At 44.7% G+C, this 24,057-nt stretch overlaps 1 protein-coding gene across 3 annotated transcripts in view; it reads left to right on the top strand.

The window, feature by feature from the left end:
* Positions 1-595: 595 nt before the first annotated feature.
* LAMP2 (lysosomal associated membrane protein 2) overlaps positions 596-24,057 on the top strand; it is a 39,211-nt gene continuing 15,749 nt past the window's right edge. For 2 of the 3 annotated variants that reach the window (XM_059156914.1, XM_059156915.1), the window contains exons 1-6: positions 597-834; positions 11,722-11,840; positions 12,510-12,723; positions 17,068-17,226; positions 18,322-18,509; positions 19,733-19,855. In XM_059156914.1, the coding sequence (XP_059012897.1) occupies positions 771-834; positions 11,722-11,840; positions 12,510-12,723; positions 17,068-17,226; positions 18,322-18,509; positions 19,733-19,855 (867 nt within the window). In that variant the 5' untranslated portion in view covers positions 597-770. Of the gene's footprint in view, positions 835-11,721; positions 11,841-12,509; positions 12,724-17,067; positions 17,227-18,321; positions 18,510-19,732; positions 19,856-24,057 lie in introns of all 3 variants that reach the window. The other variant, XM_059156913.1, reaches the window with a different exon arrangement.

The following is a 24,057-nucleotide window of genomic DNA, read 5'->3' as shown; positions in this document are numbered from 1 at the left end:
GGAAGGATAGATAGATAACCATCTCTCTGGGTAGTGGAAATATGGATGATCTTTTTTTTCCCCCCTTTATCCTCCTATCTTACTTCTCTCTTTCCTATTTTCTTTCTTGTATTTAAAGAAGATTCTTCTTCTTTCTGAGTTCAATTCCTCCATCTGCGAAAACAGGGCATTGTAACTAGGCAATCTTCAAGGCTGCGTCTTGGTCGGGAAGTCCGCCACCACGCCTACCCCCAGCTCCCTTATCCATCTAATCACATGAACTGCAGGGATAACAACAGTGTTCCTGAAATAATTGTGTATTACTTTTATATATATTACGTTGTGATGCTTAGCAACCTTTTTAATTCAACAAAATCATTCTCTTCCTCCTCAAGGGGTTGGAACTGAAATGAACTCCACTACCTACACCACGAAAAGTTCATCCTCTTTCTTAAGCCTTAGAAAAAGCCCGACCGCATGTATCTCTTAGGCGCAGAAGAATGGTTGTGAACCAAAAAGCCAGGGCGTGGTCGCCCCGCCCACCTGCCCCTACATCACCACCCCTCTTGCCGCTTTCCAGCGCGGAGATTGGCTAAACGCAAGGAAAAGGCCCGCCCCTAGTCTTATGACCCGCGCTCAAGCGCCGAGTCCTGGCGTTGGCAGTGCTGTGGTCGGTGGTCTGCGGTTCTCTCGGCTGGATTCCGGCAAGCCTTTTCCCTGGTGTCGCTGCTGCTGTTGCCGTCGCCGCCGCCACCTCTACTCCGACCAGCCGCCGCCTGCTTTGCGGAATCATGGTGTGCTTCCGCCTCTCCCCGGTTCCGGGCACTGGGCTCGTTCTGCTCTGCCTCGTCCTGGGTGAGTTGTCGGGCCCTTCTGCTGTGTCCCTCAGCCGGGGCCCGGGGAGCCCAGTTCAAAGGCCACAACCTGAAAGACTGGTCCGGGGCAGGGCGGGGGTGAGAGGCTGAGCAGCTGACACTGGGCGGTGGCGCTTGGCCCGAGGAAGCGAGCTGTGACCTAGAGAAGGCCTGACCGACCGAGGGATGGCAGGGAAGAAGGGCCCGTGAGAGAGAGAAGGGGCAAGTAAGGGGGGGGGGTGGGCGCTGAGGGAGTAGGTGGGGAAGAGCGAGGCGTGGAGCCGACCTGGGTTCGGAAGAGTAACTTGGGGAAGATACTGAGGAGTGGAGAGCGGACGTATATGCAATTGATTCTGGGGTGGCCGAGACCATTAGGAGAGTCCTGGTTAAGATCTTAGAACCAGAGAAGAGTTTTGAAGATGGTGGACAACTGTGGGATGAGAGCGAAAATTGGGGAGGGACGAGATTGTCGCCTACACGAAGAAGCTTGGGGGAAGGGAAAGGGTATGGGTAGATATGACAGTAGAGTCGGGGGGACAGCGACAGGGCTAGGGGGGCGGTTTGTGGGTGGGAATTTGAGGCCGTGGAGAAAGGGTGAATAAAGAGACGAGGAAGGAGATGCTGGATTTTAGTTTGTTAGTTGGAGTTTTGAGGGGTAGGGATCTAAGGTGGCCCGGGGCAATTTCGAGGGGGAAAAACTCGGACTGAACCTCTGGAGACTAAAAGGAAGAGGGGGAACTTTGATGGGGAGCGAAGATCTGACTTGGAGGTGTTGAGGATGTCGGTTTCATGTCAGTTTTGCTATTTCCTCCCAGCCAGATCCTGATTAAAAACAACAACTTAAAGCCTTAAAAAAAAAAAAAAAAAGTTTGCAGGTATTTTGGTTGGGAGGATCTCCCAGATGTGAGGTTTGCGGGTGGTGTATCTGAGTGCCTTCTGCCTTCAGAAGCCCTTTTTCTTCTCAGTGGCACAACTGGCCTTTTATTTCATTTTTTGGAGGAGGAAGATAGGTAACTTGCCAAAGACTGGGTTGTTATCCAGTCATAAGAATGGCTGGATGAATGTTCGCTGATTTGTATTTTACCCGCCCTTGCCCAAAGATCACTGGGTCCCCAGGGCTTTAATGCCTGAAAGGTGAACTTTGACCAGAATGTCTCTTCCTGACCTGGTTCATCCTGTGCTTGTTGCTCTCCACTGACATGCTGTTTGTGACCAAATAAACCCAAAGGACAGACCCAGATGGGAGTGGCGAGGAAATAGAGCTATTTGGGGTCTGAGAAGGCATGAGAGGTGTGCATTCTGCAGTTCGTATATCGGTAGAATAAAATCAGCACCCTGAAATAGTGGATTCTCAAACAGGGGACATTTGGCAATATCTGGAGACATCTTTGGTTGTCCCATCAGGGGATTACGTATGGCATCTGATGGGTAGAGGGTAGGCATGCTACTAAGCATCCTACAGTGCTCAGCATAGGGCTCCCTCCACCCCCAAAAAGAATTACCCACTTCAGAACGTCAGTAGTGCTAAAGTTGAGCAGTCTTGCTCCAAAGTGACTGTGCGGGAAGGGTTCTTGGTGATCTCACCTAGTGGTTCTCAGAGAACTTTGGGAGACGGTGCTTGTCAGATGAAAACTTACTTCTGAAAGAACACCAAGAAGTTATTTGTCGTTTTCACTCACAGTCTCACCCGTGTACAGTGGAGTTTTCCAGAGGCTTCATGATGTGGAATGACATCAGCACTGATGGCTCTGATGTTGTGTTTCATTCACTTACCATTTTTAATTTCAAACTTTGTAAATACCAGTAGACAGAATGCACATGAACCAAAGCTCTTTGAAGTCCTCAGTGGGTAAGTGAGGAAGGGGTCCTGATACCACATGTTTCAGAGTCTCGGATCCAGTGCCGCTGTCCACATAGCACAGAAGACCACCTCCATAGCTCTTCTGAAAGGGGGCCAGGGAGACTTTGCTCAAACATAACTCGAAGCTCTGACACTGCCATGAAGCACTTAGTGAGGGGCCAGTGACCCTAAGAGAGGATTGTTTACAACGAAAAGCACCTTATCAGTGGCTAGAACACATCTGACCCAGGCATCTGTTAATCAGTACTTCCCTGCCAGTTGAATCTGCACAAACACAACATGGTTATTGTTTAGAGAAAGTGAAAAAAAAATAATAGTTGTCCTACTTGTTGGCTTTCGTGTCATTAGGTTTTTTTGTGTGTGTCTTTCTTTCTTTTTTTAATGAAAGCTTTTTTGTTTTGTTTTTACAAAAGCAATGCTTGCTCATGGCAGAAAATAAACAGGCAAAAAGAAGCACATGAAAGAATCCGTCAGCTATCTGCTAGTTTGCCGTTTATTGATCTGGGACTAACTAGATTCATCTTCTTGGAAGATTTCCAAAATTGATTTCCTCCACTTCCAGGTTTAGAACAGGGTTTGGTGGAGTAAAAAGTTCATAATGTACCTAGATTAGATTTTTCAGATGATAGCAGGATAAAATTGAAATTATCTCTTCCAGGGCACCTGGGTGGCTCAGTGGGTTAAACCTCTACCTTGGGCTTAGGTCATGATCCCAGGGTCCTGGGATCGAGTCCCACCCACATCAGGCTCCCTGTCAGGCTCTCTGCTGGGCAGGGAGCCTGCTTCCCTCTCTCTCTCTGCCTGCCTCTCTGCCTACTTGTGATCTCTCTCTGTCAAATAAATAAAATCTTTAAAAAAAAGAAATAATCTCTTCCATACAGCTGCTTTTTCTGGCATCTGCTGGTTCAGTGGAGCTCAGACTCCTTCCATGTGGCTCTCTCCCTTAAGACTTGAGCCCAACTTGAGTTGCTTGGTGGGTTTTGCATCCATCACAGTGGATACCCAGAGTAGGTTTTTAAGAACTCAGTAAATATTTATAAAGTACCTGTTGCGAATCTTGCTCTTCTGGGCTACCATTGAAGGGGGATCTGTCCTGAATTTGCTCAATCTCTACCAGTTTCACTTTGTAACTATCCCAGCTCCACGGAAACTTTTTAAAAAAATAGCTGCTTTAGAGCCAGTACAGAAAAGAGTTCTTAGGAGTTCTTAGGGGTTATGTGTTACCGGTCCTTTCCACAGAGATTAAGTTATGCTCTTTATTTGAACGACTTACAACTGACGAGAGAACATTTTGTAGAAAAGCTCTAGGAGTTTCCTGAAGAAAATCTCTAGGATGCATCATAAAGAGAGGAGTGGCTAAAAATCATTTCCTAGCATCGTTGTCTAAGTATTTTTTCTTTGTGGCACCAGAGATTCAGAATTCTTCAGTAGTTACTGTTTTTTTACAACTAGTTTGACTTCTGGTTTTTACGAGGTTGATGTTTTCTGGGTGGGAGAAACCTCATAGAAATCTCCAGAGTGTGGACCTCACTGGTAGGAGGAGGCTCTCCCTCCCAGAAACAGTGATCTATCGAAGGCCACGTGAGCAGAGACCTGAGTGTTGCAGGGAGGCCGGCCAGGTGACCATCTGGAGGAATAGGAAAGAATAAATCTGGCCATTCCCAAGCTCTTAAGGTTATTAGGCTGGTCTGTTTTCCACTCTTTTAAAAATCCCAGTGCCAGTCAAGTCTCCCCCAAGGCATTAGTCTCTAAGAGCCAAGACTAGCTTAGGCACGGTGACTTCCCATTGCCTACTTAGCAGAGTGCCTGGTACATGGTTTTAACCCTCAGTAGATTTTTTTTAAAGGATTTTATTTATTTATTTGAAAGAGAGGCAGTGAGAGAGAGCATGAGCGAGGAGAAGGTCAGAGGGAGAAGCAGACTCCCCGTGGAGCTGGGAGCCCAATGCGGGGCTCGATCCTGGGACTCCGGGATCATGACCTGAGCCAAAAGCAATCGTCCAACCAACTGAGCCACCTAGGCGTCCCAACCCTTAGAAGATTTTTATGGAGGCTCTTCAGTGGTGGGCACTGGGAATAGGACTCTCAGACCAGCTTGTTTCTTCTGTGAACCTTAAATTTTGTTTTGCAAGAAGTGTTTTTTATGTCTTTGGGTTGAGAACTTCAAGATCCGTGCTGAGCAGTGCAGATAATTATAAACCGTTTCACTGATGTGTGATCCCATAGGGAATGCTAGTATCTTACTCATACCCCTTCAGCTGTACCTCCATAAGAGGCACAGTTAACAGGGAGAAGTATGAAGTCCTTGGTAGGAGGGGGAATAAGGTTTTCACAAAGAACCAGTCTCTCCTGTTTTGGAGGTGATATGAGAGAAGAAGGTAAGCGGGCGATCGCTCTCTAACCTTAACCACATTTCGTTAAACTGGTAACTTTGATTTCAAGGTTCTGCTAAAATTGTTTTTAGCTATAATAGAGATACTCGGAAGGACAGGCTTATTATTTGTCCATTAGTCATTGGTTATCGGTTATCACATCTGATAGGATTATATTCAAATATGTTCACATGTTTCCCAGGAGTGAGGCTTTCTTCTCCTATGTCCTTGAGTGGAATTTGCAATTGACAATTATTTCATAGCACTGTGGCTGACTCAAGTGATCCTTGGTGCAGGAAGTCTGCTCTTCTCCTGCAGTGACAAAAGCATTCTGATTATGATTTCATATTAAAGTGATCAGAGATCGCCTGCGATCCGAAAGTGTGCTTTAGGAGTACTTGGTGGTGTCTTGCTGTGCATTGCAGAAGAATTCTGGAGGTCTGCCAAGCACCACTCACTCAGCAATAAGCATTTTCCATGAGTTTAATAGTGTTGAATCTTCCTTCCTTATCCACTGTCTGATCTTAAAAATAAATTATTTTGGAGCTTAAAATCATTTCATTACTTTTCTTTTTAAAAGAGATTTACCAGAAGTCGGGAGTATCAGCAACGGAATGGGTAGTTGTACCTATATTAGGAAGCATCAGTGAGGACTTGTAAATGAGGAACAGTTAATCAGATTTATTAAACCCGGGAACAGCAAAGAAGGAATAAATAAGTACTGTGTGCCTATGTCTTTTTTTTTTAAGACCCTTTGCCCAGCATCATTCTGAGCTGATGAGTTTGAGTTCAGAAGTTCATAAGTTAATATGATGAAAGTATGTTTAGAACTAAAATTTGGGAAGGATTCCTTTATATTCCTTTATATTTACTAGAAGGGAAGCTTGTAAGCGGGAGTATCCAACGTGCTTGGCTTAGCTCTGAAGGGCTTGCATGCTTTCGAAGAACCTGTTCGAGAAATGCTCCGATTCTTAGGGAGGATAACTTGCCTAGAGTCTCACAGCTAGTAAATTGGACTGTGACTGGATTTGAATTCTGGCTTTTCAGTGCCAGGGATGGGGCGCTTGATCGCCTCATTATATTGGCTCTTTAGATCATTGTCTTTTATTGGTTTTGTTTTACCACTGCTATTATGTTCTCACCCCACCCCCTCCCTTTGTTTGCAAATGTCTATTTTTCAACTACACTTCGGGTCAGATTTGTAAAAACCTAGCCACTTTTTGCAGCATCTCATGCTTGGCGAGAAAAGTTAATGAGTTCTAAAAGGACCTATAAATGAACTCTCTGGAAATAAGATTGAGAGGATATTTAAATTTGACAAAGTTGATTGTGAGGCATACCTTTTTCTTTGTGGAGAATGAACTCCCAGCTCTGTAATTACACACTCAAGGATATAGTCAGCGGTGTGGGGTTTCTTATAAAAAACATTATTTAACTAAATTTAATTAATTTGTTTTTTAAAAAAATTTGAGTATAGTTGACACAGCTGTGGGTTTGTTTTTTTTTTTTTTTTTAGTGTCATAAAGACTTAAACAGAAGTGGTTTAGCTGTGCTAAAATCAAAGACAGCAACAAGGATAGAAATGGTTTGCCTGGAGACATTTTTAGCAAAGTGCAAATGTTTCAACTATGAATTTGCCTTATAGGAAATGGATGTTTCCAAGCTTGAAATTCATGTCACAACTTATTGAGGAGAAAACTTGGCTTGGGGGTTGAGGGAGTATCTAGAAGCCAGGTAGGTTAGGTTCATGATTTGGAAGAGCTGAAACACGGGCCTTTTTGTAATTAAACTATATTTCAGGTCCTTATTGCAGAGTATTTTTATCTTGATATGATCAACCAGGATTTACTGAGAAACTATTACATATTCCACACTATTAGGAATGATAGAAAATGGAGGGAGAGTGATAGACACGGTCTCCCCGACCTTGGCCTCCTTATGGATGACCTTCATCTAAGGGGCACGCTCCAAGGAGCAGCGGCATAGATTAGATCTTCTGCTGGGAAGGGAGAATATTGGAATTCAAATGAGTGGTGGAGACATTATCAAAAGGGAATCTTAAATCCATATATATCATCCATTCACAGACTGAGGTCCTTTTTTTTTATTAACAAATTACCTGCTGTATACTATAATTTACCATGACACATCAGTTTGTTGTGAAGTTATAGTTGAAAACTGCTGTTTTAAGGCAGTGCCTGTGACAATATAGGGGTTAGGATTTACAGGCATAAAATAACTGAACTATTCAGGATAGTATAAAATATACAGAAAGGTCGGGGTATACACCATGTACGATTCTTGAGGCTTTTACAGTTAAGGAGATGGTGGAGAAAAATGGGTAGCTTAATCTGTCCAGGTTCTTTTTTGTTGTTGTTGTTAGGATTTTTTTTTATTTGACAGACAGAGGAAGAGCAGAAATAGGCAGAGCGGCAGGCAGAGGGAGAGGGAGAAGCCGGCTGAGCAGGGTGCCTGACGCGGGGGCTCCATCCCAGGAAACTGATCATGGCCTGAGCCCAAGGCAGACACCCAGCCGACTGAGCCACCCAGGCGCCCCAGTCCAGGTTCTTCATTGTAAGCACCAGGAATAAAATCTGATCGATTCTAAGCAGAAAAGGAGTTTATTAAAAAGATACCAGGGCATATGTGTAGGCTTGAGTCCCACCATTTCATCCCTAGATATACACCCAGCAGGTACACGTGCATGTGTGTTCGCCAACGTGTCCCCCTGTGGTAAGGCCAAACTGGAAACCAAACCATGTGCCATCTGCGATCTGTCATCCCTCAGCAGGGGAGTGTTTGCCCAGGAACAGAAAGCTACACATACAGAGTGAGCAGGGACAGACTGCAGTTACACGCAGCCTGGGTGAACAGCACGGACATTAGGCGCGGTCGAAGAATCCAGACTCAGAAGAACACAGTGAATGATTCCACTGATAGCAAGTTGAAAAACAGGCAGAATGAATCTAATACAGTTATAAGTCAGGGTAGTGGATACCCTTGGGAGGGGGAAAAAGGTACCTGGAAGGGAGCACAGCAGGGGCTTTCGGGGCTCTTGGAATGTTCTGTTTCTCGACACAAGTGGATTCAGTTAGCGAAAATTCTTGGAGCTGTCTGCTTCGTGTTAGTGCGCTTTTTGCTTTCGTGTGTTGCAGTGTGCACTCTTCTATGTGTATGTTGCACATTGGTACAGTTTCACTTGATGAAAAGACGTGTATCAGGTAAGTCGGAATCGCCAGAGCTCCTGCCTGTGTATCTTGAAGCCTGGTTGAGGTTCCCAAATCGCACCACCGAGCGGCGCCAAGCCTGAACCGGCTGTCCCGCCTAGATCCTGCCTGTGGTGGCAGCTTCCGCCCGAGGGAGACAGTTCCATTCGTGGCTCTGATTCCACCGCCCTCCTATCTGAAATCTGGGGTGGATGCCTCTGTCAGGCAGAGCCGAGCCCAAGTGCCCATCCTTGCCGCCAGGGAGGCCAGGACGGGCCGGCGAGTATCTGGCATTTTCAGCTCTTAGAGTGGGTGGTGATACTGACCAGAAATGATTAGGAAGAGGCAGTGTCGAGCGAGGGGGGTTTTGTATTTGGGGGTAGCCAGACGGAGAGGGATATCCTTCCTGAACTGAACACTGAGGTCAGTAGAAAAATTGTAAATTTCAAATGGTAGGGACAGTCGAAGCCTAGGGGTAGAAATTGAGTAAAGCATGGTTGTTTGGGTCCTGCGGGACAAGTTTAACCGGATTAAAGGGTGTGTTCTGGGAAAGTGGTTTGAGAGAAGTTGAAGGAATAGGGTGGGATGAGATTAAGGATTACTTTGAAAGTCAGGTGGAGGGATTTAAATTTAATATGGGAGCTTGGGAGCTAGTAAAAGTTTCTGAACAAGTGTCCAGAAAGGAAGAGGTATTTAAGGACCATTAATCAGGAAGCATTTCTAGGGACAGCTGGGAGGCATCTGTAGTAATGTAGGGGTGGGGCAGTGCATTGGGAGTAGAAAGAAAAGGCCAAGCAAGGTTGGATTTAAGAGAGGATTTGAAGGGGGAAAAAACCTGGTTAGGACTTCAGGAAGGGAATGAAATAGAAGCTATTCCCAAACTTCTGTGCCTGAATGACTCTACTGGGTCCCATCTCTCCTTGAGAACTAGAGAGGCTGAGAAGGGGACCAGCTTAGAAGAAGCAGAAGAGTGACTTTCAGTTTTGGAATCGTTGAGTGTGAGGTGATAGATACTGAGTGAAAGTGGTTTCCAGTGCGGTTGGGAGAGGCAGAGGGGAGAGAGTGGTGAAGCTCTGTGAAAGGAGTAGCTCTCACTGGGAGAAAGGCAGCGAAGGCACCAGAACAGAAAGTGCTGGAGTCCTCAGGGCCTTTCTCAGTTCTCATTTTCAGGTCAGCAGCTAGACTGTCTTGACTTTACTGTAGTGGTACATTGGAACCACAGCTGACTTGTGCCTTCTGCTTCATGAAGTTTGAGGTCCACATGGGCACCGTGGGGTTCTTAACCATCTTCTGCCATTTTCTTTCCGTCACTTTAATATCTTCGGAAAGTAAATGATTAGTTTGAAATGTAAATGATTAGTATGGAAAGTGAATGTGAGGCTTTTCTTGGTTATTTCCAGCTGATTTGAATCCTTTGACTACAGGAGTTTATGTTAAAGCTGGGGCACTTGAAATGAGGTGCAGAGAGCAGCCTATAAAAAAGCAGGCCTCCATTTGATAGGCAGCATTAGAAGCCAGAGTCCTCAGCCCCACTCCTGGGTAGCCTGGGGTCAGGGCTGACAGCTCCTCCATACCATACCTTACTTAGAAAAGAATGGCATGAAACCTACTTAGGCCTCTCTCGGAGGTCTTTTCTAGCCTTAACCAATACATTTAGGCACTCAGCAACCACAAGCTTTAGCATAATATTCGGGCTGGCAAGGCAGCCTAGTCTCTGGTGCATCCCCACGGTCGGCCTTTGTGTACAACTTGAAAGGCGTTGCTGAGGCGCGCCTTCTTGGTATTCCTCTTAGGACTTTCTGCTCTGTAGTCCGCAACATGTCCCTGCTTGTAGATGACGCCGCATTGCTCAGGTATCATTAAAGGATACGCAAGTGTCTTAACAGGAAACAGCTCACCCCTTGGGTAATGTGGGAGACCGTGCAGAAAACCCTTACGTGGTTGTCAGTCACTTAGGCCGCTGGCGTGTTTGCTGGCACATAGCATTTTGAGTCCTTGGGCGCTTTAGCTTAACAGGTAATGTCCCTGCGAGTATCCTGGTGTAGATCAGAGCCACGTGAGCTCAAAAGTCCCAAGGCTTTTGACCCTGTAGGGTTTCTCTGCCAAAAGAGGTTGCAGGTTCCAAACATGGGAAATGTCTTTGAGTCTGTATCAAAAGATTCGTCAGCCTTCCTAATCGATTGGATTTTTAAAATAAAACAAAGTGATGAGTGTTACATTTATAAAAAATTAACCTTTTGCGTTTAGACCTAACAACCTTTGAAACTCTGTTCTTTTGGTCACATGGTACACCTGCTTACAAGGCTCTCGCACACCTTCCTATCAGAGTAAAATAGTTTGCCAAGATATCTGGTGTCATAGGTCACATAGCTTTCGGCAGGATTGAAAGCAACAAGACCATAGAACATCCGGTCTATCATTATTTTGACAGAGAAAGTTCCATTGGCTGGTTTGAGGGAGACAGGGTTGTTTTGTTTTTGTTTGTTTGTTTTTACTTTTTATTTTTTTAGAATATTTTATTTATTTATTTGTCAGAGAGATAGTATACACAAGCAGGCAGAGTGGCAGACAGAGACGGCAAGAGAAGCAAGCTCCCTGCCGATCAAGGAGCCCACCTGGGGACTCGATCCCAGGACCCTGAGCTGAAGGCAGCGGCTTAACCAACTGAGCCACCCAGGCGTCCCTGTTTGTTTTTATTTAAAATCAGTCAGTTAACATAGTGTCTTACTAGTTTTAGGGGTAGAGTTTAGGGGGTCGTCAGTTGCATGTCACACCCCGTGCTCATTCCATCAGGGGCCCCCTTTCATGCCCATCACCCCAATACCCCATCCCTCCACTCATCTCCCCTCCAGCAACCTCGTTTGTTTGCTACAGTTAAGAGTCTCTTACGGTTAAGAGTCTCTTACGGTTTGTCTCCCTCTTTGACTATGTCTTATTTATTTTCCCCTCCCTTCCCCTATGTTTATCTGTTTTATTTTTTATATTCTATATCTGAGCAGATTATATGGTATTTGACTTTCTCTGACTTACATCACTTAGCATAAGACCCTCTAGTTCTATCCTTGTTGCAAAGGAGAGGGACAGTTTAACACCCCTCCTGAGCCTTTCCCTTTAAGTTCATTTGCCTTAAAAACAAAAGTCCTGACAGCAAAGCTAGCAAGACACAGATGAATGTGTATATATGACTGTTAGGAGGCAAAAGGCAAATGTCACCAGTCTGTGCCATGACCTAAGCATCCTAGGTCAAGTAACCCTTCTGGAACGGGTGATGCTGACTTTATCAATAGGATTCTGCTAAAAATACAAAGAAAAACCATTACCAAGATGCTATATATGTTCAGAGTCTTTTGTTTCATTTTAGAGCTGGTTGAACTTGAGTGGTGGATAGAGCTTTTTCCTTTAGGTATGTTGTGGTCGTACAATTTTACAGTCTGATTCTTTCTAATCTAGGAGCGGTCTCATCTTATGCATTGGAATTTAATGTGACAGACTCAGAAAAAGCCGTTTGCCTTTTTGCAAAATGGCAGATGAATTTCACAATACGCTATGAGACTACAAACAAAACTTACGTAAGTGCTTTTCTTTTTCTTTGGGTTTTACAGTAGGAACTCAGTTCTACCCTTTATCCTTTGTATATATTCACGTAGATAAGATTGCATATGTTAACTGACTTAACATTTAAATTCTGTTGGTTTCTTAAAAAAAAAAAAGTAGATACTTGAAGGTGTTCTGTTTAGTGTTGGAAGGAATATTTTATTTCCCGGGTTCTTTGGAGTTCTTTTTGCAGCTGATTAAGGGCAAATGATCCAAAGACTGTGGCGTTGAGGTCTGACTACATCTGTAACACTTAACATGTACACATCAAAGCTTTCCCAGTTTAATAGTTTGCTATTAAAATCTCCTTTGAGGGGTAGCCTCTCAATCCTTTTGCCTTCCTATTTTTTTTCAGTTAAGGTCCTGCCTGCTTATGACCTAATTTTTTTTTTTGAATCAAGAGCAGACGTTCAGGCCAATTTTTCCTTTTTCCTTTCTGACATACATGAATTTGTCCAGAGGACTGGGATGTAGGTGAAGAATCTGAGACTGGTTTACACAATGGGGCAGGTGGAGGGCAGCCTGGCTGTGGGGGGCGAGAGGCGGGGGCCGGTGACAGAGACCCAATTGGCGCGTCCTCTACAGATGCCTGGTGCTCGGTACTGCCTGTTTCCTCCTTACCCCCGCACTCCTTTTTCTTTTAGAAAACTGTAACCATTTCCGACTTCAGCACTGCATCATATAATGGAAGTGTTTGTGGGGATGATCAGAACAATCCCAAAATAGTGGTGCAGTTTGGATCTGGTTTTTCCTGGACTGTGAATTTTACCAAGGAAGAGTCTACTTACTCAATTGACAGCATCTCGTTTTCCTACAATACTAGTGATAAGGCGACTTTTCCCGATGCTAAAGATAAAGGTAAGCTTATGAATTAGATTTGTGTTATGCTTTTTTGCTCTTTTTTTTTTTTTTAAATCTTTGAGAGAGAAAATGTGCGGGGTGGGGGAGAGGCAGAGGGAAAGAGAGAAACACCCAGTTAGACTCTGATACGGGGCTTGATCTCATGACCCTGAAATCACGATGTGAGCTGAAACCGAGTCAGACAGTTAACGGACTGCACCACACAGCGCCCCTCTTTTGCTTATAGTAATACAAATGTAGGGCGCTTGGGTGGCTCAGTGGGTTGAGCAGTCTGCCTTTGGTTCAGGTCATAGTCCCAAAGTCCTGGGATCAAGCCCCGCATCGGGCTCCTCGTTCAGCGGGGAGTCTGCTTCTCCCTTTGCCCCTCACCCTGCTCATGCTTGCTCGCTCTCAAATAAATCTTTTAAAAAAGTGTGTGTGTATGTATCTATATACACATTTAGAAAATCGTACAAATGTAAATAATTTTTAAAAATCATCTGCACACACGTGTGTCTTCCTAACTAGAACAGAAAGTTCATGTCTTTGTGTCCCCACCACCCATGTATGGCAGTGTTCGACATGGTGATGGTAATTTGCTGTCCCTCTTTGAGTTTACTTTGTACCACGGAGTACCCTAAGTGTGTGACTAGCTGAGTTTCAGTCCCATGACAGCAAGCCTGGGAAGTAGAAATTATCTCAGCTTTATAGGTAAAGGGAGTCAGTCTTGATGAGATTAAGTGACTTGCCCCGAGGTCACACAGCTTGTAAGTGGTGAGCTGGTGTTCGAACCAAAGTCTGTTAAGCTGCAGCATTTGTGGGCTTTACTCTTTTTACTTATTTCATTCAGTAGTGGGTCATCGACAAATGCTGAATGAGTGAGAAAACCCTTTAGGGATAGATATTTTTTATTTTTTTATTTAAAGATTTTATTTATTTGAGAGAGGCAGCGAGAGAGGGAACACAAGCAGGGGGAGAGTGGGAGAGGGAGAAGCAGGCTTCCAGCTGAGTAGAGAGCCGGATGGGGGATGGCGGGCTGGATCCCAGGACCCTGGGGTAACGACCTGAGCCCAAGGCAGACGCTTAATGACTGCGCCACACAGCCCCCCCACCCCATAGAGATTTTAAATCTGTACAAGTTCAGTAACCTGAGATCAGCAGAAATGTTTCATCTTCAGATCCTTTTTTTTTTCTTTTTTTACCATTTAGATAGGATTTGGACTGAAAAGTAAATGATTAATTAAAGGGAAAATGTTGCTATTTGGAGACAATATCAGATCCAGACCAACTCGGAAAAGCATTAGCAAATAAGGCGTTCTTGTCACTCTTAGAACTGAAATGCATACTGGATTTTTTATTTTGTACTGAGTATTTTGAGGGCATGGATAGTGGAGATTTCAGTTTAGTCGGGGGTTGTAATTCTCCTTTCTTTCCCTTCTGTTGAGATTTGGGTCAACAGGGTGTCTGTAAGTAGCTTTCACAGATAGTATTTCCTTTCAACCCCAGAAACACACGCAGATGGTCTTTAGTTGCAAGCCCTGGGGATAAATGACTCACTGGAGGTATGGATAGCAAAAGATCCTATTTTCAGGACCCAGAGGTGAATGAGCTCATACAAAACTTGGGAGGCAACAGGACAGAGACTTGGAAATCAGTCCTAGTTTTCTCTTTCCTAATCTCCTGCGAAAGGCTAACTAGAGCGAGTCTGTTACTGGTTTACTTGTGTATTTAGCTTTGCGCCCTGCATTGTCCTTTCCAACTAGTCTGTGGTTTGCCCCTCACCTTCAAGGAGCTGTAAAACAAGTTGGGGAGACAAAGCAAAATGGTTTTTCCAAGTTCGATGGCAAAAGTAGAACGCGCCGGATCAGTGTGATTATTTGTTGTTGTTCCAGGGTTTTGTTGGGGGGCGGGGGTGGACTTGAGGGAAGCCTGCTGGCCCTCTCGCCCAGGGTACAGAGTAAACTTGCAGATGCCATATGCTTCCTGAGCCCATCTGTGAGGGCCTGTGGTTCTAGAGTGCGTGGTCTGAATGTGTCCTCACCAGTCATCTGCTCGCCTGCTGGCGAGCCAGAGGAGAGGTCGGCGGGTGTTGGAGGAGGACGAGCTGAGTCAGGCAGGGAGTTTGAGCAGAGGCTTTCCAGCAGGGGGAAGCATGGTATGAGCAGCAGTCGCTGGAAAGCTTCCTGATGAAAATAGAGGCTGTGTGTGTAGCAGGAGAATCAAGTTGGCTGGGCGCAGCGGGTCTAAATTATAGGAGGCCTTGGAAGCCAAGGAAAGGCATTTAGCTTGATGGCGTAGGCACTGGGGAACCATTTTAGGTTTTTAGGCAGGAGAATGACAGAACAGAAGCAGAGACAGTAGTTTATAAAGAATGTTCTGTAGGATCCATTGGGAAGTGAGGAGACCGCAGGCAGAGATGCCCACGTTAAGGGGCTGCTGCAGTAACCGAGAGGTGATAAGACCAGGGCCGAGATCAAGGGGTGGCGATAAAAGGACAGATGGGACAGATTTGAATGGAAAAACAGTGGACTCTAAAATTAACATCTTACTCTCCTTGTTTTTATTTTAAACGAGGAATGCAGTTTTTTTTTTTTTAAATGACCAACATCTATGAAATAACATATTTGAAACTATTTGGAATTTAAAATGGTTTCCTTAAATGGACTGTTGTTTTTGAAATGATTTAGTGTTTTAATTTTAGGCATCTGATAATTGGAGTAATTTTGAAAACTGCTGTTTTCTTTTAAATTTTTTTTCGTGATTAAAGTACAGAAAAGTCCAGAGAATCATGTAATAGACCTACATGTATCTGTTACCCAGAATTTATAAATGCCATTTCATTCATATTTTGCCTCATCTATTTATTTATTTAAATAAAGCCTTACAGATACACTTGAGGTTTCCTTTGTACTCACTCCCCGGAGTCATTTCCCTGTCTGCCTCCCAAGTGGCAGCCACTCTTAGGAACTTGGGGTGGAGCCTTCCTATTGGTCTGTTTATATTGGACTAATCGGTACATGTTCATAAATAATACATAGTTTAAAAAATTATCGTTTCATAGTATATCTCCAGTATGTCTGTAGATGGTTTCTGAGCTCTGTTTATATAAGACAGTTCAAATACCTATTCACTTACGTTAACAGTGAGAAAAACCAGTTTTGGGGAAAAAATGTTCTAGTTCTTTGACTTAAAATTTTCCCCGCTTTGGCCATTAGGGGGTGCCATGACAGCATGAATTGGCTGTCTTGCTACTTCATGGAGAGGCCCTGAAGACCGCCCCTGTTAAGGACCTCGTATCCCTCCCTCCCTCGATGCTTCTCCGGAAGAAACTAAGCCATTTGGGTGTGGCTAGTTGTGGTCATAGTCTCTTCACCATGGGCCTTACAATAAAAACTCCATACAGACTGACTGTAACTTACTCCTTTCACATTCTGAAGATACCCTGAAATGGAATAGTCTTGAAATGCTAGCCAGGAAGAGGTTCCAGAAGCTCATTTTAGTAACTGTAACTGACTTCGGGATAGTAGCACAAAAGTCAGGACTTCCTCCGAAGTCCTTGCCGAATCCATCTTCCTTCCTTCCTTTGGTCGCGCGGCCCTGTTGATCGTACGTTAGCCGTGTGTTCAGTTTGGCCTCTTTGCTGTCCGTCTTCTGCCTCTCACCATCTTAATTTAGGCAGCCCCTCACCTTTTACCTCAGCCAGAGCAGCAGCCTTCTAACTACTTTCCTTCTTTAATGACTTCCCTCAGAAGTTATTGCCCCTGCCTAGCCCCTGCAATTTTGTCATCTCCCTTAGAATAAATTATATGTGTGTTATTTATTTCCAGCTTTAAAAACTCAAGCTCACCCTCCACTGCTGACAGAATAAAGCCTAACCTGTCCTCAGCTCTTCCAGTTTCCTTCCAACGCGTGGCCACCTTTGGCTCATCTTTCCCTCTTAACCCCCATCACGGCTTTCTTCCTTACTCACTCTGTTTTAGCCCCAGTGAATTTGTCATTTCTTTCTTTTTTTTTTTTTTTAAAGATTTTATTTATTTACTCGACAGAGAGAGAGAGAGATCACAGGTAGGCAGAGAAACAGGCAGAGGGTGGGGGGAAGCAGGCTCCCCGCTGAGCAGAGCGCCCAATGTGGGGCTCTATCCCAGGACCCTGAGATCATGACCCGAGCCGAAGGCAGCAGCTTAACTCACTGAGACAGCCAGGTGCCCTGAATTTGTCATTTCTTGAACATGCTGTGTCCTCTGTCCCATGTGGATGCAGTGAGGCAGGATGGCAGAAGGAGGAGAGAGTCTGCAGATAAATTTACGTCCTCACTTTTCTCCTGCCTTCTTGGAAACCGTTAGTGTTAATTTTGTTTTACAGGAATTTTGACCGTCCGTGACGCTGTGGGATTCAGAATTCCTTTGAACGACATGTTCAGATGCAATAGTTTATCAATTCTAGAGAACAGCGGTGTCGTCCAGTACTATTGGGATGTTCACGTACAGGCTTTTGTCCAGAATGGCACAGTGAGCACAAAAGGTGAGTTCTTCAAACAGATACACTTGGATCCTGATTTAAGCTTCAAGTATACCAGCTGGCTTGCATTGAAGTCTTGTTATTTGGAAGCATTTCTACGCTAAGACTTGCGTAGCTTTCACCGGACCGTGAGGTTTTTGCAGATAACCATAATTCTTGTTCCTGTGGGACTTCGCAGTTTCAAGTTGATGATGCATACATTATGGGGATGGTTTTTTGCAGATGCTTGACCTGTAGCGTTTTCAGCGGATCAAACCCAGTCTTTGTTTGAACAGATCCTCAGATAGCTTGCTTTGATCATCAGCTTTTTAGCTTTTGATGATCCAAGACCACAGCTTAGGAATGAGATTTTTGTGTTTGAATCTTGAGTTTACTTATAAACTGCTTTTATAACTTACGTATAGCTAAATGGAAATGTCATAATTTCTCATTCACCAGCTCTGAAAATCGACCAGCCCTTCCTAAGAGGTTGAAATGCCTCTGGTTTGCTGAAGGGGTGATACAAATAGAGGGTTCATTTGTATTTGAACCCTGTAGTGATTTCTAAATGTTCCTCTGGTGAACACTCCTTCCTTCTAGTGGTTGTGTGTGGGAAAGAAGAGAGTAGGAGGGAGATGTTTTCAGATTTAAATCTCTCATTTTCACATCAGAAGCAGGTGACACTCTTTGGGAATAAAGGGACATCAGGGCGCAAAAAGATGAGTGTGTGGTAGCTGAAGTACGAAGTAGAGAAAACATTTTTTTTTAAATTAGACAGAGATCGCAAGTAGGCAGAGAGAGAGGGGGAACGCAGGCTCCCCGCTGAACAGAGAGTCGGATGCGGGGCTTGATCCCAGGACCCTGAGATCATGACCTCAGCCGAGAGGCTTAACCCACCCAGCCCCCCAGGCACCCCTGGAGAAAGCATTTGTATGTGTCGGGTGTGTCATAATTCTGAAAGACCCATCAGTATCTGAAGCAGCAGTTTGGGAACCTCTGCCTGAGTCCCCTAATAAAACTCTTTGAACTTGTATTGTGAGAAATATTTTGCTCTTTCCTGGCCTTACGAATTAAGAAGAAGGCCACTTCAGTTTATTTTGTCCTGTTTGTTTTCTTTAGAGTATCTGTGTGAAAAAGATAAAACTTCCACCACTGTGGTGCCCATCACCTCCACCGCTGCGCCATCCCCCACCACAGCACCTACTCCAAAGGAGAAACCAGAGGTGGGATCCTACTCGGTTAATAACAGCAATGGTACTTGTCTTCTGGCTACCATGGGGCTGCAGCTGAACTTCACTCACAACAAGGTATAGATCTCTGTGTTTATTGATACGTTCTTCTCATATCTCCCTTCAGATGCGGTGTATCTTATCTCTGGCCTAAGAGTAGTTTTGTTGCTAGACTGGTTCTGTTTTAAAGATTTTTAAAAATTTTATTTATTTGAGAGGGGGGAGAGAGAGAGACCATGAGCAGGGAGTGGGGCAGAGGGAGAAACAGACTTCCCGCTGAGCAGAGAGTCTGATGTGGTACTCGACCCCAGGACCCCAGGACCATGACCTGAGCCAAAGGCAGCCACCTAACGATGGAGCCACCTAGGCGCCCCCAATTCTGTTTTTTGTTTTTGTTTTTGTTTTAAAGATTTTATTTATTTATTTGACAGATCACAAGTAGGCAGAGAGGTAGGCAGAGAGAGAGAGAGGAGGAAGCAGGCTCCTTGCTGAGCAGAGAGCCCGATGCGGGGCTGGATTCCAGGACCCTGGGATCATGACCTGAGCTGAAGGCAGAGGCTTTAACCCACTGAGCCACCCAGGCACCCCTGCCCCAATTCTGTTTTAAATGGAGATTTGATGTTGACCTGTTGAGGACTGATAAATTCGGAGTTACTGTAACCACGAAGAGTTAATGTCCCAGGCAAGGGGTTTTCTTGGCCTGTGGGAAACCTAGCCATTTCAGGGACTCTTCGGGGTTTAGATTCTGTTTACCATCAGTAGATTGGAGTACAGACAGTTGATTTTTATTTCAGTCCGTTTAAAATATAACTCCTTCACATTTGTATCTGGAACGCAGTGTAGGTTGACTTAGGGGAAAGTGCAGCTGTTTCTCCATGACTCAGACGGTGGCCGCGCACCCCAGGCTTGCGTCTGCCACGGCGCTTGTGGTTGCAGTGTTCCCCTGCGCCTCCAGGGGGCGTGCCGACGGACGCATCCCATTTCCAGAGTCTTGCGCCTTCAATAAGCGAGCGGCGCAGATGACTCTTATGCTCCATAAAAATGTGTCTTTTCATTTGGCTCATTACTGAGGAAGCTTCCTTCTTGTTTTTCTTTTCTTTCCTTTTTTTTTTTTTAAGTTGTCTGAGTCATAGCTTGAGGGCCTGGGCCAACTTCGTTTGAAAGTAAGACACCATAAACTTAAGTATCCAGACAAAAGCATTTTTGCCCCCCCCCCCCCCGAAGTTGTTTATTAGAGGGTAAGGTTTTGCTATGGACTCGCCCCGGTCAGCTGTACCTTTCTCCCTCGTCTTCCCCTCCAGGTGGTTTCAATTATTAACATCAACCCCAACACCACGGACTTCACCGGGAGCTGCCAGCCTCGGAGTGCCCTGCTCAGCCTGAACAGCAGCAACGTCAAGTATCTTGACTTCGTCTTTGCTGTGGTGAGTAACAGATTTCCCTGAGATCTGGGCTGTTTTCTTAGAAACACATCTGAAAGTCTGAACGGCTGTGTGTGTGTAGCAGGGGATTTAGCTCTGTTTTCCATTTCAGCACTGCTTCATGATAAAGTGTGGGACATCGGTCCCTCTTAACCCCTCAGTCACCTCGGGGGTCTGCAGGCTGGATTCTTAGCTTCATGTTCACCAGAAGTGACTGTTCTGCCCTCACATAGACTTGAGGGTAGGAGCAAGAATTAACCCACATCAAAAAAAAAAAATCTTTATCTGCTGTAGAAATACTTAATAATAAAGTATATATATTTATGGGCGCCTGGGTGGCTCTGGGTTAAGCCACTGCCTTTGGGCTCAGGTCATGATCTCAGGGTCCTGGGATCCAGTCCCACATTGGGCTCTCTGCTCAGCGGGGGGCCTGCTTCCCTCTTTCTCTCTCTGCCTGCCTTTCCCTCTACTTGTGATCTCTTTCTGTCAAATAAATAAAATCTTTAAAAAAAGAAAAAAAAGTGTATATATTTATATATTACATGTTATAAAAGGTAAAAAGTAATTTCCCTCACATGTTTCTCTGTTATTGGTTAGAAAACTCATGTTTGTTTACTCGAATATTTTAGGTTTTTTGGAGGCAATACTGTTTGTCATAGTATCAGGAATAATAATAGTTAACGTTTATTGAGTACTTGCCACCCACAAGGCTCTGTAAGTACTTACCATGCATAAATTCATTAAATCAACGTAGTATATAATGGTAGCATTCAGGTTTTTGTTGTTCATGCTTGCATGAAGGGCTGAACCCTAAAGAGAAGGTTCTAGGTTAAGCCTATGTGCTCTACTTCTTGCTAGCATAAATTCATCATTGAGGACTTTTATTTCTCCCTTCTCAGAAGCAGCTATTACCCTCATAATTTTTGAGTGTGTGTGTGTGTGTGTGTGTGTACACACGTGTTTTAGCAAATGGGAAAGGGGACAGCCATCAGGGAAAACGTTAAGCTGCCAGCAATTCTCAAACTGAGAGTTATTGTATAGGTAGAGTAAAAAACAGTTCTGCTTTTAAATCAGGTTATATTATCTAGGATGGAGAAACACTCTCAACATCTGATACATAAAAAAATTAGGTGTGTGGAGTTTGTTTCAAGTCCGAACTTAGTATCTTTAGTCTGAAGCCCTTTTCTCTGTGGAATATATGTGGAATAATTGAGGACTGTATCAGGCAATTACAGTTTAGAAAGGTTTATAAGGATCTTCCCTTTACCAGCATTGAAAGCTTTCCTCTGTTACGTACACATATGACCAGAGGATTAATATTAAAAATGTCTGGTCAGGCTCGTCCTTTTTGATGAGGTAAGAGCAGACCTCCCTGGACATGTTCTCTTTTAAAGTTACCTCATAGAGATTATACTATAAGAATGAAGAAAGTAGTGTTTTAGGTTCCTTCCCTTTGGAGTGATTGAGTTTGATTTTTCTAGCTGTGGTTGGGTCCTAAAAGGAACATGGTTTCTTCTGACTGTTGTGGGGAAATATTTAATAATTACAGTATCTAATTTTCCCAACAGACTATTTTATTTTATTTTTTAAAAAGTTTTTTTTTTATTTTTTTATTTTTAAAGATTATTTATTTATTTATTTGACAGACAGAGATCACAAGTAGGCAGAGAGGCAGGTGGAGAGAGAGAGGAGGATGCAGGCTCCCAGCTGAGCAGAGAGCCCGATGTGGGGCTCGATCCCAGGACCCTGCGATCATGACCTGAGCCAAAGACAGAGGCTTAACCCACTGAGCCACCCAGATGCCCCCAACAGATTATTTTGATTGCAGTTCAAAACAGTGACATTTTGGGGCACCTGGGAGGCTCAGTGGGTTAAGCGTCTGCCTTTTCTGCCTTTGGTCAGTCAGGTGATCTCAGGGTCCTGGGCTCGAGCCCCATATCAGGCTCCCCGCTCCTGCTCTCTCTTGCTGTCTCTGTCTATATCTCTCAAATAAATAAATCTTTTTAAAAAACAAAATAAACCAAAAGGGTGGCATTTTAACCATGCTGTAGGCACTTCAAAAAATGAAGAAACACCTGTAATGTCACCAGACCTCACTGGGGCGCATCTTCAACCCTGTCATGATAGACGCTTCTAAGGAAAATTTCTTGAGTTTGAGTGTGTTGAGTGCTGGATCCCATGGTGGGATTCAAAGAAGAAGCCCTGTATTAATAAAGATCTCACAGTTCAGTGGTAAAGATAGGAATGTACAAATAATGACCATTTTTGTGGAAGATCTGGAATGCTATGCTGAGACTTTCGAACTGGATTCTGTGGGCAATTAGAGATCCGTGGAAGGTGCATTCCAGTTGGGATGAATGATAGACCAGAAGAAAAGACAAAGTCTGTGGGAGCGTAGAGGAGGCAGTGGTTAATTCTGGGTGGAGGAGAGTTAGGAAGGTTTAATGGAAGAGATGACATTTGAGCTGGACATTCAAGGATAGGTTTGTACACGTGGGGATAAGGGGAGGAAGCAGAAAAGTACAGATCATTTCTGGAAAAAGGAATGCAATCAAGACCACCTTGGCGAATGAGGCACGTGGCATAATCTGGGAAAGACAGGTATGGGAAAGTAGTTGGGACAAATTGCAAGGAGCCTTGAATGCCAAGCCGAGACGTAGCCTCAGGCGAGGAAAGGTGTAATGAGGTGGTCAAGTCCTCCTTTGTGCCTCCTCCTGACATTTCTCTGCATCTGTCCCTTCCATTTTTGTTCCCCACTGCCTCTGCTCTGAGTCCAGTCTGTCCTCTTCCTCTCCCCGCTCAGTGTTCTTCGGCATTCATTTAATCTTCCCTCGTCCTCAGAAAGCTTCAGCGGTTCTGTTTTACCGACAAGATAACCTCTAAGCTCCATGGCAGGTTACTTCAAATCTCTCTCCCCAAGCGGCTCCCCGCCCCGCCCCCCACCCTGCTCCCGCCACGCAGCAGATCTTGCATGTCTGACTCTCTGTGTCCTCCTCTCCCTTCACTTAGGAAGCCCATGCTTTCCTCACTGTGTTCTGTGAGGTAGGAGAGCCCAGTAGCAGCCAGCACTTCAGCTCTGTAGCCAGGCTTCCGGGGTTCAAATCCCACCTCGCTGACCACTGACGGTATAGTTTTGGGGAAAATCACTTAACATGTTACAATTATTCAGTGATACCTTGCAAGTAAAATTTTTTAAAAGATTTTATTTGTTTATGGGGCGCCTGGATGGCTCAGTGGGTTAAGCCTCTGCCTTCGGCTCAGGCCATGGTCTCAGGGTCCTGGGATCGAGCCCCGCATCAGGCTCTCTGCTCAGTGGGGAGCCTGCTTCCCCCCCATCTGCCTGTCTGCCTGCCTACTGGTGATCTCTCTCTCTCTGTCAAATAAGTAAATAAAATCTTCAAAAAATGTTTTAAGATTTTATTTATTTATTTGACAGGCAGGCAGAGGGAGAGGGAGAAGCAGGCTCCCCAGTTAGTGGAGAGCCTAATGTGAGGCTCAGTTCCAGGACCCTGGGATCATGACCCGAGCTGAAGACAAAGGCTTAACTGACTAAGCTGCCCAGGTGCCTTATAAGTAAAGTTTTAGGAACATCGCTTGGCACTAAATGTTCAAATGATGGCGTACTTGTGATAGTGCTTATTTTCTGGATACCTTTTACTCATGCTCTTGCCTTCCAGAATACCCTTTCCTGCTAATTTCCTGACTCGGCAGAGTTCAAGTGGCATATCCCTAAGCTTACATTGCTTTGCTTCTCCCCTACATGGAAGTCCTCTGTCTCCTTTTAATTTTTATAATTGATTGCTGTCTTTTTTGCAATATGGTTATTTCTTTATGTATTTATCTTATCTTCCCTGGCAGATTGCAAACACGGGTGGGGGCAGGATCCACGCCTGGTTCATTTGGCTAGCTCCCTGGAGCACTTAGATATGTTGCCTTGTACATGCTAAGCACTGACATAATTAGAATGATGGGCTGATCAGATGCGTGCTTCACCGAGATAATAGTGGCAAGGAAAGCTCCCAGCTGGAGAGGCTGTAGGGCAGGGAGGGAGCCCAGTTAAGAGACTGTCAGGATCCAGGCTAGAGTGGGTTGGGGCTTAGCAACTGACAGGAGGAATAAAATGAGGGAACGAATTGTTGAGTATCGAAGAACCACATGACTACATCCTTGGCCTGAAAATTGGAGACAGAACACAGAGGAAAAAG

Source organism: Mustela lutreola, chromosome X, assembly GCF_030435805.1.
Source record: "Mustela lutreola isolate mMusLut2 chromosome X, mMusLut2.pri, whole genome shotgun sequence".
NCBI lineage: Eukaryota > Metazoa > Chordata > Mammalia > Carnivora > Mustelidae > Mustela > Mustela lutreola.
This window is presented reverse-complemented; position numbering and strand designations above follow the sequence as displayed.